This window comes from Bos javanicus, chromosome 5, assembly GCF_032452875.1.
Source record: "Bos javanicus breed banteng chromosome 5, ARS-OSU_banteng_1.0, whole genome shotgun sequence".
NCBI lineage: Eukaryota > Metazoa > Chordata > Mammalia > Artiodactyla > Bovidae > Bos > Bos javanicus.
In genome coordinates, this window is record NC_083872.1 from 99852557 (window position 1) to 99868029 (window position 15473).

The 15473-nt window shown below is 34.8% G+C and overlaps 1 protein-coding gene across 1 annotated transcript; it reads right to left on the reverse strand.

The window, feature by feature from the left end:
* Positions 1–478: 478 nt before the first annotated feature.
* On the reverse strand, positions 479–14740 carry LOC133248120 (T-cell surface glycoprotein YE1/48-like). Its single transcript, XM_061417877.1, has 8 exons — positions 14397–14740; positions 12951–13022; positions 12548–12643; positions 11363–11458; positions 8039–8137; positions 7006–7148; positions 4383–4489; positions 479–3818 (listed from the first exon to the last, which is right to left on the reverse strand). The coding sequence occupies exons 2-8, from the start codon at positions 13018–13020 to the stop codon at positions 3716–3718; spliced, it is 714 nt and encodes a 237-aa protein (XP_061273861.1). The 5' UTR covers positions 13021–13022; positions 14397–14740; the 3' UTR covers positions 479–3715.
* Positions 14741–15473: the final 733 nt, after the last annotated feature.

Consider the following 15473-nt stretch of genomic DNA (forward strand, 5'->3'; position numbering starts at 1 on the left):
CCCATTCCAGTATTCTTGCCTGGAAAATCTCATGGATGGAGGAACCTGGTACGCTACAATTCACGGGGTCAAAAGCTTTAAGTTGATAGTATAAATGTACCAAATATTTGCACCATTTGTAAGATGAATTATAAAATACTAGTGAGAAAGGCTGAAAAAGACAAATTGATAAATAAACTATAGTCTTAAACTGGAAGTCTAAACATTATGATGATTCCTTTTCTCCCTTAATTGCTCTATAAATTTCAGTCAGTCATAATCAGAAACACACAGTCTGGTTCTCTGTGACAACCTACAGGAGCTGGATGGAGTGGAAGAAAGGTTCATGTGGGAGGGGATATATGTATACTTATGGCAGACTCACATTGTTGTGTAATAGAATTCAGCACAACATTGTAAAGCAATTTTCCTCCAATTAAAAAAAAAGGTTAAAAAATAAGAAACATTTTAAGCTTTTATTTTGTAGAAAGTTGCATATTAATTTTAATTTTTTAAAATGAATTTTGTTTTTTAGAACAATATACATTTACAGAAAAGGTTTGAAGATAGTATAGAATTCCATGTATTCTGAAATCAGTTCCTCTTTAATTCATTTTATATTATATTGCACTTTTGTTGTAATTAATAAACCAACATCAGTGTATTTTTAGTAACTAAAATCCATAATTTATTCATGCTTCTTTAACTACTTTTACCTATGTCCTTTTTCTATTCCAGAATCCCATCCAGGTTACCACATGACATTTAGATGTCATGTCTCTTTAGGCTTCCCTTGGCTATTACAGACTTTCCTTGTGTTTGATGATCTTGATAGTTTTGAAAACTGCTACTTAGGTATATTTTAGAATATCCTTCATTGAGATATGTCTGACATTTTTCTCATCAGGAGATTGGAGTTGTAAATTTGGGGAGGATGACAGAGTGTAAATTTTATTACATCATATCAAGGGAACAAACTGTGAACATGACCTCACTGTTGATGTTACCTTTGCTCACTGAGGTGGTGTTTGTCAGGTTTTCCACTCAAAGGTTACTCTTATTTTCCCTCTTCCATATTACTCTTCTGTAATAATTTCTTTGGAAGGAAATCATTATGTGCAGTAAGTACTTAAGGAGTAAGGAGTCCCATCCCTTTTAGGCAAGAGCATCTACATTATTTATTTAGAATTTTTCTGCACAGGAGATTGTTTCATCTCCCTCATTTGCTAAAGTATTCAATCATTTTATACTACTCTGGACTCATGGATATTTTATATTGGGGTTATAATTAATACTATTTCTTTTCTGTGACTTTTGCTGTTTAAATTGTTCCAGCTTTGGCCATTGGTAATTCCTTTACCTAGATGACATACCTCTACAGTTTTAAGCACTTCTCCATTTTCTAGAACTACAAAAATCTCCAGGCTCTTCTTATGTATTTCCTACCCCTATTTTAGAATCAGCCATTTTTTTCAAGTAGCTAAGATTTTATTTACTAGTAATGGAATTATAATAAAAAATGGCTGCTAAGTAAGTTTTTTATTCTTTGCAAAAAAAAGTTAAAACAATTTTGAAAAAGACAATGCAGGAGAACTCACATCACTTCACAACGTCCTATAAATTCACAATAATCAAGTAATTGGTGAAAGAAGGCAGATATTCAGATCAATGAAATAGGATAGAGTTTAGAAATAGATACAAGTATAAGTGGTGAATTGATTTTTGACAAAAGTGCCATGATAATTGAACAGAAGAGTACAATTTTCAAAAAATGGTGCTGAAATAACTAGACATCTTTTTGCAAAACATTAAAAAAAATTCAATCCATACATTGCACTATATACAAAATTAATGCAATGAAATATAGATATCAATGTAAACAGAGCTTCTAGAAGAAGGCATAGGAGAAAATTTTTTAAGTTCAGGTTAATTAAGATTTCTTAATTAAAAACTTCTTAAATATAAAAACATATGTTTAAAAATTATTTATTTCACTTCTTAAAGTTAAACTTCTGCTCATCTAAACTTCTAAAAAGAATGTTAAGGGAATACAAGGTATACTGGAAGGCAGTATTTATGAAACAAATGTCTGAAAAAATATTAACATCCAAAACATATAAAGAGAGAACTCTCAGCTCAATAATAAGAAAATGAACAACCCAATAAAAATAGGCAAAATATTTAATCAATCTTTACCATAGGAGATCTATGAAAGGATGGTGCACATCATTTATTGGTTCAGTTCAGTCAGTCATTCAGTGGTGTCTGACTCTTTGCGATCCCATGAATTGCAGCACACCAGGCCTCCCTGACCATCACCAACTTCTGCAGTTTACTCAAACTCATGTCCATCAAGTCGGTGATGCCATCCAGCCATCTCATCCTCTGTCATCCCCTTCTTCTCCTGCCCCCAATCCCTCCCAGTATCAGAGTCTTTTCCAATGAGTCAACTGTTGGCATGAGGTGGCCAAAGTATTGGAGTTTCAGCTTTAGCATCAGTCCTTCCAATGAACACCCAGGACTGATCTCCTTTAGAATGGACTGGTTGGATCTCCTTGCAGTCCAAGGGACTAACAAGAGTCTTCTCCAACACAGTTCAAAAGCATCAGTTCCTCAGTGCTCAGCTTTCTTCACAGTCCAACTCTCACATTCATACATGACTACTGGAAAAACCATAGCTTTGACTAGATGGACCTTTGTTGGCAAAGTAAGGTCTCTGCTTTTGAATGTGCTATCTAGGTTGGTCATAACTTTTCTTCCAAGGAGTAAGCGTCTTTGAATTTCATGGCTGCAGTCACCATTTGCAGTGATTTTGGAGCCCAGAAAAATAAAGTCTGACACTGTTTCCACTGTTTCCCCATCTATTTCCAATGATGTGATGGGACCAGATGCCATGATCTTCGTTTTCTGAATGTTGAGCTTTAAACCAACTTTTTCAGTCTCCACTTTCACTTTCACAAGAGGCTTTTTAGTTCCTCTTCACTTTTTGCCATAAGGTGGTGTCATCTGCATATCTGAGGTTATTGATGTTTCTCCCGGCAACATTCATTAGAGATATACAAATATACCTTTATTATACCACACCTTTATTAAGAAATTTTTCATGTTTTCAATATTAAAGTTAGTAGGACACTAGCAAATGGAATTCTCATACACTGCTAATAGAATGCAAAATGGTACAGCCACTTTGCAATATGGAATCATATACAGAAGTCTGGACTTGCCAGTGAGCATTCAGGCTATTAGTTGTGGTATAGGTCACAAACACAGATCTATTTGTTTTCTTCCTGTTACTATACTGTCTTTCTGCTAAAAAGTAAGAAATCAAACAAATGCATATACAATTGATACAGAATAATGACGTCGCTTACTCTTGGCATTAAATCCCAAGTAAAATGTACATGGCAGTGACAACAGGTTGCAAGATTACTTACTAAATCTGTGTGAGTTGCAGAAATTGACTACACAGTCCTAAGGTTCATGAGAAGCACTGATAGTTTCTCACTCTGCCAACCTGTGCTCATAACTGGTGTGATCTGGGATTTATGTTTGAAAGAGGCAGAAGTGGAGGGTCCACAATGTATCTCTACCAAGCTAAAATATAGGTGCAGCCCATAACAAAGCATTCTGAAATGAGAGATATACAGACTGGACTTCCAAGGGTCTGAGTTTTTATAAGGCAACGTTGTTGCATGTGTCTTTGGTTGTTGTTTCATTAGGTAGCAAGAGAAGCTACCTACTTCTCACAAATGAAGCCCATGAATCTGGAACAGTCAGAAGCAGACATCTTTGTTGCTTTAATATATGCACAGTTTCCTTCGTTTGACTCTTTCCAGTCACTTAAAATAAAATAAAGCATATAAATAATGTATCTGAATGCAAACAGAAGAAATATTGGTTCAAAGTTAAGGTATATATATTTTTTCTTTCCTTACAAGAAACTATCCCTTGGTGCCCTAGCCTTTCCTAAAGCATACTTTATAAGGATTATAGCAACAAGTTGAAAAGCCTCCCTCTCTATATATACTCATTTTCTGAACTTAAATTCTTTGTATGTGTGTGTCTGTATGTACATGCAATGCTCATGTGTGTGCTCAGCCGCTAAGTTATGTCCTATTCTTTACCACCCCATGGACAGTAGCCTGCCAGCTTCCTCTGTTCATGGGATTTCCCAGGCAAGAATATTGCAGGGCGTTGCCATTCTCCAGGGGATCTTCCTGATCTAGGGATCAAACCTGTGTCTCCTGCATTACCAATGGATTCTTTACCACTGAGCCACATGTATATGCCCATATATGTATGTATATTTGTCTATATATTAAAGTGTGCATTTCCCTATATACTTTTCAAAATGTAAACTAGAATATGGAACTTTTTATTTACTATCTATTCTAGAGACTTACAATTTTAGAGAAGGCAATGACTTATCTTCCCATGTCCATTGATTTCTGGTTCCTTTACGAGATAATCCAATCCAATAGAAATAGGATAGTCTGCTTTGAATGAAGTTCTGCAATAAAAAGAGATATATTCTATGAGAAAAATGTCTTTTCATAGTTCTTAAATGAAATAATAATCTTTTTAATATTTTATTATTTTGAGCAACAGTTTCAAGATCAATTTCATCCTGATTCTGTTGAAATGATAAAATAATAGTCTTAGTTATATTTATTAAATATATTGACATAAATGAGACATAAAATAACACTGTCTTAGCTTACCTATCTCTTTTTTTAAAGATTTTTTTAATGTAGATCATTTTTAAAGCTTTTATTGAATGTGTTGTAATATTGCTTCTGTTTTATGTTTTGGATTTTTAGCTGAGAGGCATGTGGGCTCTTAGCTGCATGACGAGGGATCACATCTGTACCTTGTGTGTTGAAAGGTAAAGTCTTAACCATTGGACCACTAGGGAAGTCCTGTACCTATCTTATTTAATCTTCAGACTAAAATATCTTAATTTACTTTCAAAACTGACACTTGTAGCTCAAGAAAAAATTCTGAGCAAAATTGGTTGGTATTTTGAGGTCCAGGTGTGACAGATATGAGGTTTTTACGAATGTCATTTAAATTATTTTTCAAAAGTACTGTGCTTATTTTTTGTGAAGTGAGCATCTTGAAGAAGTGGTCATTCTACCAGATGAGATGTTTACATGGGTATCTGAAAATTACTTGATAAGTACAAATGTAACTGATGTTTATCTTGTAACTTAATTTTTACCACATTTATGCACATATATTGGGATTTCCTTGATGGCTCAGTGGTAAAGAACCTGCCTGCTAATGAAGGTGATACGGGTTTGATCTCTGGTTCTGGAGGATTCCCTGGAGAAGGAAATGGTCACCCACCCAAGTACTTTTGCCTGGGAAATCCCATGGACAGAGGAGACTGGCAGGCTACAGTCCATGGGGTCACAAAAGAGTCGACATGACTTAGCAACTAAACAACAACAAACAACAGCAATGTTCATATATTATCTCATGTGATCTTCCTAACATATGTTGGAAAGAAAATATAACCAGTTTTATTACAAGCAAAGTAATGTGTAAAAGGGAACTAAAGATAGAGTTTCTGACTATAAATTCTGTATTTCTTTATTCTGCTTTAGTTTTTACCCTTAGTTTGTTTTTATTTTCCTTTGCTTCTTTCACCATAGAGAATATGGCAAAAACTTAGTCTCTCTACCCAGAAAAAAATTACGTACATACCATCTATTCATAAGATTTGACATTCAATTTTATGGTTTTCATAGATGATCTTATTTCTTGATGAAGATATCCTACATAAAAGATTAGGGCTTCTAGACTCTAAAGCTAATTTTTGAGCCCACCAGGCTCTCCTGTCTATGGAATCCTCCAGGCAAGAATACTGGAGTGGGTTGACATTCCCTTCTTCAGGGGATCAAACCCAGATCTTCTGCATTGCAGGCAGATTCTTTATTGTCTGAGCCACCAGGGAAGCCCCTTGGAATAAAAAGGAAGGTAATTCAGATCTGCAAAGGTCTTCTTTTCGGGTTCAGATTTGCTCTGTTTCTTGATGGTTTTCAAGTTCATATTTTTATGACTATTTATGAATTGTTAAAAGCCAAAGATATGGGTGATTGTACTCTTACAGAAAATTGAGTTAGTCTCGGTGTCTGTGAAAGAATAATAAAGATTCTCCTTAACATGGAATGTAAGAATATATTTCTTGAAAGAATAATAGTAAATTATTTCTCTATTCAAATCAAGGATATTGATAAGGATTATGAAATATTTAGTTCAATTTTCTTGGAAGTTAGTATGAGTTAAAATTTAATATGAGTTTGAATTAATTGATCTTCAATTTTAAATTCATACTAAGTCTTCCTTTTACCCTAAACTCAGTGGTATTGTACTTCTTGATTTTGTTGGAGGTAAAATGACTTTTTTTTTCAGAGAGAAGCTACATTTCCATGAAATTATGAGTATGAAAATATAATTATCTCTGATAAAATGAAATATTTTAAGCATAATTTTTTCCTAGTTGTTTCATGTTTCCCTTTACATTTGCTCTACTGGAAAAGTTCTAACTGTGGGTGAGTTAGATGAATTAAAGGAAATTCTAATTTCATTTCTACTTGTATTTCTGACCTTAAGATGAGAACTGTCTAGATCTGAATCAACTTACAACTGTAAACTATGGACACTCAAATATTATCAAGCATTCAGATTTAGCTAACAGGACTTCCCCGTGGTCAAGTTGTTAAGAATCTGTCAGGCAACGCAGGGGACACAGCTTGGATCCCCAGTCCAGTAAGATTCCACATGCAACAGACAGCTAAACCTGTGCACTACAACTACTGAGCCTGAGCTTTCGAGCCCATACTCCACAACAAGGGAAGTCACCTCCACAAGAAGCCCTGTCACCGCAGTTAGAGAAAGCCCACGGGTAGCGAGGAAGACCCAGCACAGCTTAAAAAAAAAATGATTTAGGCAACACCTAATGGCCAGATGGCCAGAAGAATAAGATGAACACAGGGTGAGATGGAAAAAGAAATACGTCACCAGTTCTTCCTTATCTTCTATCTTAAGAAGTGTGGAGTCCATTTCCTTGCAGCGTTTTTTACTTTCTTCAAAGTTCTTTGATTCATCCGAAATATAGTAACATTTCTGTCCACAACACGACCATTTACTTTTACATTCCTTTCCTTCAAAACAAAAGATATTCCCCGGAGACCATTCAGTGTGTATCTTGAAAGGAATGCTCTGGAACTTAGCTACTGAGGAATCCTTTCTAGTCCTTGTAAAACCATTGATTTCGTGAGATGGATGGACTTCATTTCTAAGTTCCTGGCCTTAGGGAGATGACTTACATCCCTCCAAATCTATGCATAAGACTATTAAAATTCTCTAGGATATATATCTTAGAAAATTGATGTTTTTTCTCACAATCTCTACAGATAGGAGTTCACAGGGGAAAACAACTTCTTTGTATTCTCTGAAAGAAAGAAAGTGAAAGTCACTCAGTCATGTCTGACTCTTTGTGACCTGTGAACTATACAGTCCATGGAATTCTCCAGGCCAGCATATTGGAGTGGGTAGCCTTTCCCTTCTCCAGGGGATTTCCTCAACCCAGGGATTGAACCCAGGTCTCCCGCATTGCAGGCGGATTCTTTACCAGGTGAGCCACAAGGGAAGCATTCTCTAGACTAAGTAAAATCTATAGGTACAGAGCCGATCTTAACTTAGCATTGATACATTGTACCTGTTTATGTATATCAGGTACATAAACCTAGTATTTGATCTACATATCCACAAGAGAGCATATAATAACGATTAGAGAATGTGCTAAAGGAGAGTTAGGACTATTTGTTAGAAAAAGTATTATTTTGTGAAACAGTGATTTAAAAGAATGTACCATGGATACAGAAGAATCTAACCACTGGGAAAGACTAAGTTTTTTTTCCCAATGAAATGAAATGAAAGTTGGACTCCACAATTGTCTGATTCTAAAATAAAATCCAATTTGAGCAGGTTATCAAGTGATTGAGAGAAGCAGAGAAGAAACTTGTCGGTCTCAGTCTTTATGTCTACATACCTGTGTAAAGTGGTTTCTCTTTGAAAGTTATGTTTTTAGATGCGGAATTTTCTTGTGTTCCATTGTCCAGTGGAAGCTCTGGTAATCGACCCTGGAAAACTTTACTGTACATCATTAGTTCTAGGAAAGCATAACATGGGGCAGACTAATAGGCATAATTTAAATTTTAATGTCAGTTAATGTTCAGGAGTTTTATTCCTGTGCTTTTTAGAGAGATAAGACTATACAAGAAGACAAAAAATTACAGCATAAAAAAGCCTTTGGGAATGCTGCTGCTCAGTCGCGTCAGTCGTGTCCGACTCTGTGACCCCATAGATGGCAGCCTACCAGGCTCTGCCATCCCTGAGATTCTCCAGGTAAGAACACTGGAGTGGATTGCCATTTCCTTCTCCAATGCATGAAAGTGAAAAGTGAAAGTGAAGTCGTTCAGTCATGTCCAACTCTTCGCGACCCCATGGACTGCAGCCTACCAGGCTCTCTGTCCATGGGATTTTCCAGGCAAGAGTACTGGAGTGGATTGCCATTGTCTTCAAGGTAAAGCTTGTGATCTCAACACTAGCAATGGCTAATCTGAAAACAACATTAAGAAAAATGTTCTATTTATCATAGCATCAAAAATAATAAAATATTCAGGAATACATTTAACAAAGATGTGTAAAACATGTACTTTAAAAAGAAAATTGTTAAAAATTAAAGACCTAAATAAATGGAAAAATACCTCATATTCACCTTACATCACATGAAAATTAACTCAAAATGGATCAAACACACACATGAAGAAGTTAAAATTATGACATTAGATAACATAGGTGAAAGCTGTGATCCTGGATTAGGCAATGGTTTCTTAGATATGATATCCAAAACACAAGTGATCAAAGTAAGAGTATACTGGGCTTCATCAAAATTAAAAGCTTTTACACATGAAAAGTCACTACAAGAGAGTGAAAAGTAATACAAATAATGGGAAAAATATTTACAAATTATTTCTGATACAAGATTAATTTATAGATTAATTATATCCATACAGTGGAATATTTTTTGGCTATTAGAGGGAATGCCATGTTGATATATCCTATCATGAATGACCCTTGGAAGCATCATGTTGAGTGAAAGAAGCCAGTCACAAAAGACCATGTATTATATGATTCCACGTTTAAGAAATGTCCAGAACAGGAAAATCTAGAGAGACATAAAATAGATAATTGGTTGCTTTAGGCTAGCAAATTTTCAGAGAAATGGGAAGCAATAGCTAATGAGTGTGAGATTTCTTTTTGGAGTAAGGAAAATGCTCTAATACTGATAAAAGTTAGGCTTCCCTGGTGGCTCAGATGGTAAAGAATTTGCCTGCAATGCAGGAGACCCGGGTTTGATCCTTGGGTCTGGAATATCCCCTGGAGAAGGAAACGGCACCCCTCTCCAGTATTCTTGTCTGGGGAATCCTATGGACAGAAGAGCCTGGTTGCCCACAGCTCATGGGGTCACAAAGCATTGGACACAATTGAATGATGAACAGTCTGTTTCATGGTTGTGCACCTCTGAATATACTTGAAGTCACTGAATTTTACTCAGTAAAAGTGAGAATATATGGCCAGAGAATTGTATGTTAATAAAAGTAATATATATCTGTTATATACATGATTATATGTATACACACAGGCATACAATTCAAAAAGTTTGGCTTATCAATAAATGCTGCAGAGGATGTGGAGAAACGGGAACCCTCTTGCACTATTGGTGGGAATGTAGATTGATACAGTCTCTATGGAGAACAGTATGGAGAGTCCTTAAAAAAACTAGGAATAAAACTATCATATGAAACGGCAATCCCACTACTGGGCATATACCTTGAGTAAACCATAATTCAAAAAGACACATGTACCCTAATGTTCATTGCAGCATTATTTGCAACATTCAGGACATGGAAGCAACGTAGATGTCCACTGACAGATGAGTGCATAAAGAAGTTATGGTACATATAAACAAGAATATTACTTAGCCATAAAAAGGAATGAATTTGAGTCAATTAAACTGAGGTGGACAAACGTAGAGCCTGTTACGCAGAGTGAAGTAAGTCAAAAAGAGAAAAGCAAATATTGCATATTAATGCATATATATGGAATCTAAAAAAATGGTACTGATGAACCTATTTGTAGGAATAGAGACGCAGAGGTAGAGAACGGACATGTGGACATGGAGGGGAAGGGGAGAGCGGGACAAATTGGGAGATTAGAATTGACATATATACACTACCATGTATAAAATGAGCATAGCAAGCTTAGCCTGGTGCTCTGTGATGACCTAGATGGGTGGGATGGAGGTCCAAGAGGGAGGGGATATATCTATACATATAGCTGATTCACTTCATTGTATAGCAGAACCTAAAGCAACATTGTAAAGCAATTATACTCCAATAGAAAGTAATAATAAAAAGTCACAAAATGGGTTTTAGACAGAGAGAATTGACATCAAGTTAGGGAGTTAGAAAATACATCATGGATGATTTAGAAAATTCATCCATGTCCTATGAAATGGGCCTTGAGAGATGTCTAAAATGTTCATAGGCAGAGGCAGGCTACATGAGGAAGGCTGTCCAGATGAAGAGAATAGCATAAACAAACGTACTGTGGCAGAGAGACTTAGAGAACCTTGCAGGGACCAGCAAATGATCTAAAATTATCTGAAGCCAATCTGTACATAGGGAGGAAAGCTAAAAATCATTTGGTTGAAATAAAACTGATTCACAAAGGCAAATACAAGTAGGGGAATTTTAACATAATAAATACAGGATGAGACAGTTTCTTGGCATTGTGATGACATGATCATAGATATACTCGGAGAAGTTTATCTGGCAATTGCAATAGGATTTTGAAAGTCTCTTGATTTTAGGAGGTGACTGTAATAATATAGGAGAAAAAGCATTGTTGGGTTGTATTAGGTGTTTGTGACAATAAACAATTTTAAAAAGTAAGTTTGAACTGCCGAATGGAGATTGCAGGAAGATTGGACCATTTATGAAAAGGCATCAGAGAATACAGAGAAATTAATGTTCACAAAGTATGATCAGTCATCAATAAAATCTGAAATATAGTCTTTCCTGGAAGTATCCGGAATATGATCCAGGCTGTGTCAGTAAAGAAGACATTAGAAACTTTTGAGGAACTTGATAACTGTCCAAGTGATTACATTAGTGGTGATGGTGGAAAGGTTTCTTGGGTAGCACTGGAGATCATAGCTTTGGAACTACTAGGAAAAGAAGACTGGTAAAAATAGTAATTCCCAAGGGAGGAGACATTTGGTTCAGGGCACTGGTCTTGTTTAACTTACCCATAAATCCTAAGATTCCTGTGGTTAAAAGGAGAAGGAAACAGAAGATTCCAAGAATCACTACGGTGAAAAACCAAGGAAATGGAACTGAAGACCCTATCCAGAGGGAAAAAAAAAAAAAAGAGGCTGAGATCAACAGAGTAAAGATTAAGTTACAGAGCAGGGTTTAGAGGCAGATTGTTCCATAAATTCAAAACCCTAACTCTTGAATGTCTTCAAACTTGGAATTATAAATTGAAATGGATAATGAACAATTTGAAAGAAATGAGAGTTATTCTGTTCTGTTAATATAGATCTCTTAGGAAAGTCACTTACTCTAACTTTATCAAAATAATCCTCTGATTCATCTCTATGATTGATGAATACAAAGTAAATATCAAATACAGGTATTTGGTTTTTGGAGTGCAAACATACTTCTAAATCATATCTGTATGAGTCAATTTTATTGACCCATGATCAGAGTATATTTATAATTTTGTAAATATTGTGTGCTTCCATGCATACAAAGTATATATATATATATATATATATATATATATATATATATATAAATATATAAATACCCATCATTTCCTTATTGGAACTTTGCTATAGTTTCAGCAGTAGAAGAAATTATAACTCCAAATATGTATCAAATAATATTAACCATGCATTATTTCTTGAAACTTCATAGAACAAGTGGATAATGACATCAGGAGAGTCACAATTGTTTCCAAACAAGTTGAAAAGAATGAATTTTGCCACTTGATTGCTCAGTTACGAATTTATGTATATAGCACCCAGACTACAATAATTATCTGCAATATGATAAATATGGACATTTCATTTGCAATACTACATTTTTTGTTTAGGTTATAGGATATAGTTTAAGCAACCCCGTGAAACTGGGCAGGCTTAGTAATTTGGTACCATGGTAAACTGAGCAATTGGAGAAGATGTAAGTTAGGTCTGGCTCCCCTGGTGGGTCGGTGGTAAAGAATCAACCTGCCAAGCAGGAGATGCAGTTTTGATTCCTGGATTGGGACGGTTTCCTAGAGAAGGAAACGGCAGCCCACTCTACTACTCTTGCCTGGGAAATCCCATGGACAGGGGAACTTGGTGGGCTACAGTCCATGGGCTCGCAAAAGAGTCTTACATGACTTAGTCACTAAACAACAACAAGCTAGGCCTCTACATAAACTTTACCTTTTTCTTCAGGTGATTTAGTTCTTGTTTTCTTTGTCTGGTTGGACTGTGAAGTGACTGTTTTCACTTCTGTGTAAATTAGCTGCTCTTTTGTCTCTGGAGATTAAAATAGAAACCTTTTAATAGTCACATTATTTCTCATAAAGCATGTAGGTTATAAATATGTTTGAACAGAGTTGACAAAGTTTTTTTTTTTTTTCCCAAATAAAGGAGATTTACGTAATTTGTTTCTTCTTACTATGTAAAGTCCACTAGGTAAATCTTTTAAATGACAAAATCTTGAGAATGAGTTAGACATAATGTGTCATATGCTAAATTAAAATTAAATTCCTTATAAAAATCATTTACCAAGGGAACGAATAATATCACAATTCAGTAGGGATTGGGAGAAAAAAACACTCACTTTCTTTTCGCGCTGGCTTTTTGGAAGGAATGTGTTGCACCGTTGCATATGTTGCATGTTTTCCACTCATCTCTAAAAAATTGTAATAGCAATTCTAAGACATATAAATCTAAGTTTTCAGGTTTTATCTTTCCGGGTTCTTTGTGTTTTACTGACATCATTATTTCATGCCATTTAATTACTGATGCATGATTTTACTTTTGCAATTTTCTTTTAAGAAAGATTTTTGTCTCAGGTTATTTTCTTTCCCATTCTTAAAATTATCAGTTAACATCTCTTTAGATATCATTTCACCTTTTACCTGGAGTTCTCTAAATGTGATATATACTTTAACTTTAAAAGGGTAACAGTGCTATGATAGATGAAATATTCATACTATACTTAAAAACTCTATCCAGAAAAATGCCAATATAATTTTTATGAGTCATTTTGTATTGTAAAGATAGTGTTACATAATGTATTCTAAAATTTCTCTGTCTTTAGTTCTTCTGATATTTTTCTATCTTTTTATCTTCATTCTTTTTTCATGATTAAAGATAGTTTACCTCCCATTATCTCTGAAAGATCCTCTTCCAACAAGTTGTTAAAAATGAAAGCCCTACAAAAGTGATCCAAATTGGTTTATTTGTAATTAAGTAATCCTGTAGGGTGTCTGGCATTATGTCCATAATATTTGAACATATAGGTTAAAAGCAATTTACTTCAAATAGTTTAAATATAATTTTGATAATAACAATATTCTATATAATAGAATTCTGATAAACAAATTGAAAATTCTTATGTTCACTAGTTTGCCAGCATGTCACCAAATAAAATACTTTTCATATATTTTCATTTCCTCAGAGAAGTACGCTCCATTGTTATTTTTTATAATATGATTAAAATATATAGACCTCTGTGTTCATAATATTCACTTATAGCATTTAAAGTTTCCTAAAGATAACTTCTCATAAGACAACACAATTGTACAGAAATAGATTTATAATGCTTTTAAAAATTCTTTACCAGATTTGGAATATATGAGGAATATGGAAGCTATATCACATATATAAGAAAATTCTGGATGTAGGTATGAAATAGAGATACACAGTGTTATACAGACAAGAACAATTAATCACTGATTAAATAATTATTTTATTGCTCACATCCTACCTTCATTGATGTGATCATTTGGTCTGTCCACTCAGTTAATCCAAGAGATATATTGAAATATTGACTAACAACACTATTGGTTGTATTCAATGGTAAACCATGAAAAAATATAAGGTAATTTACCTTGTAAAGTAATTTTAAAATCTGAATGATTTAGCTCTTTTTCTTACAATATTAAATTTACTTAATTACTTTTTAAAATCTCTATTCTTTGTGCTCCGTATATGCAATCAAGTGGCACTGGTTATAATGATATATGCTGAGAGCAACAGCTATAGGTATAGTTGGTGATACCTGTGTTAGTTTGGCGATTTCTGCTGAAGTCTAGTCCAGAGAGAAAAGGTAAACCCCAGTGGGCGAATGGCACAGATGCGTGAGCTGGACTCAGGATGGCTCTTCTGTCTGATTTACTTCACTCGGTATGAGTTTCTAGGTCCAATCAGCTGTACTCCAATATAAAATAAAAAGGTTAAAAAAAAAAAAAAAAAAAAAAAGATGGTTCTTCCTGGGATCTAAATATGACTGGTTCTTGCTCCAAAGGAGCTTCAGTATTTGCCAGCTCCTTGCAAAGATGTAAGAAAGCAGCTCATATTTGAACTTCAGGCTTTACCATTTGCTTTTTTTGTTTTACAGAGGAAGGTCGTATTTTAACAGCGCAGATGACTGAGAAAAATAATTTAAAGGGCCATACCCACTTTGCACAGAATCCAAACACTGCATGTTTAAAAAAAAAAGCGAGGCGGGGGGGGGGGGTGGTCATCAACACCACTATGACCACCATCAAATGCTAGGATTCTAAATATAATCCCTATATCAAACACTAGTTTGGGCTTCAGACACTAGTTTGGGCTTTAAATAGCAACTGTACATAATGATATATTTAAATTCATCTTCTAAACTACAGTAGTGTTAACTCAGTGAAAATATATGAATGCTAATAGTCCATCTCTCTTCACATTATTCTGAAGGGGATTTTGAATAATACATTTTAAGATGTTAAGATTTATTAGCTGAAGAGCCAGTCAAACCCTGGTTCTCTTAAAATATACCTAAATTCAATTGCTTTATTTTTTGAAACATTTTTTCCAGCACATGAATTTTTTACAGTCTACTTTTCAGTTCATTCCAATACAAGTATACTCTATAATCTCTAAATACACTTTCTACATATAAGCTTCAGGTTTTAAGATTTTTTATTTCATTCCCCTTCAGTCTGTACTCTAATAATGAATAGAAATATATTGGCTTACCCTCTTAAGTAAGTAGGTTATTCGATCAGTCCTGTCTGACTGTTTGCAAGTCCATGGACTGCAGCCTGCCAGGCTCCTCTGTCTATGGAATTCTCCAGGCAAGAATACTAGATTGGGTTGC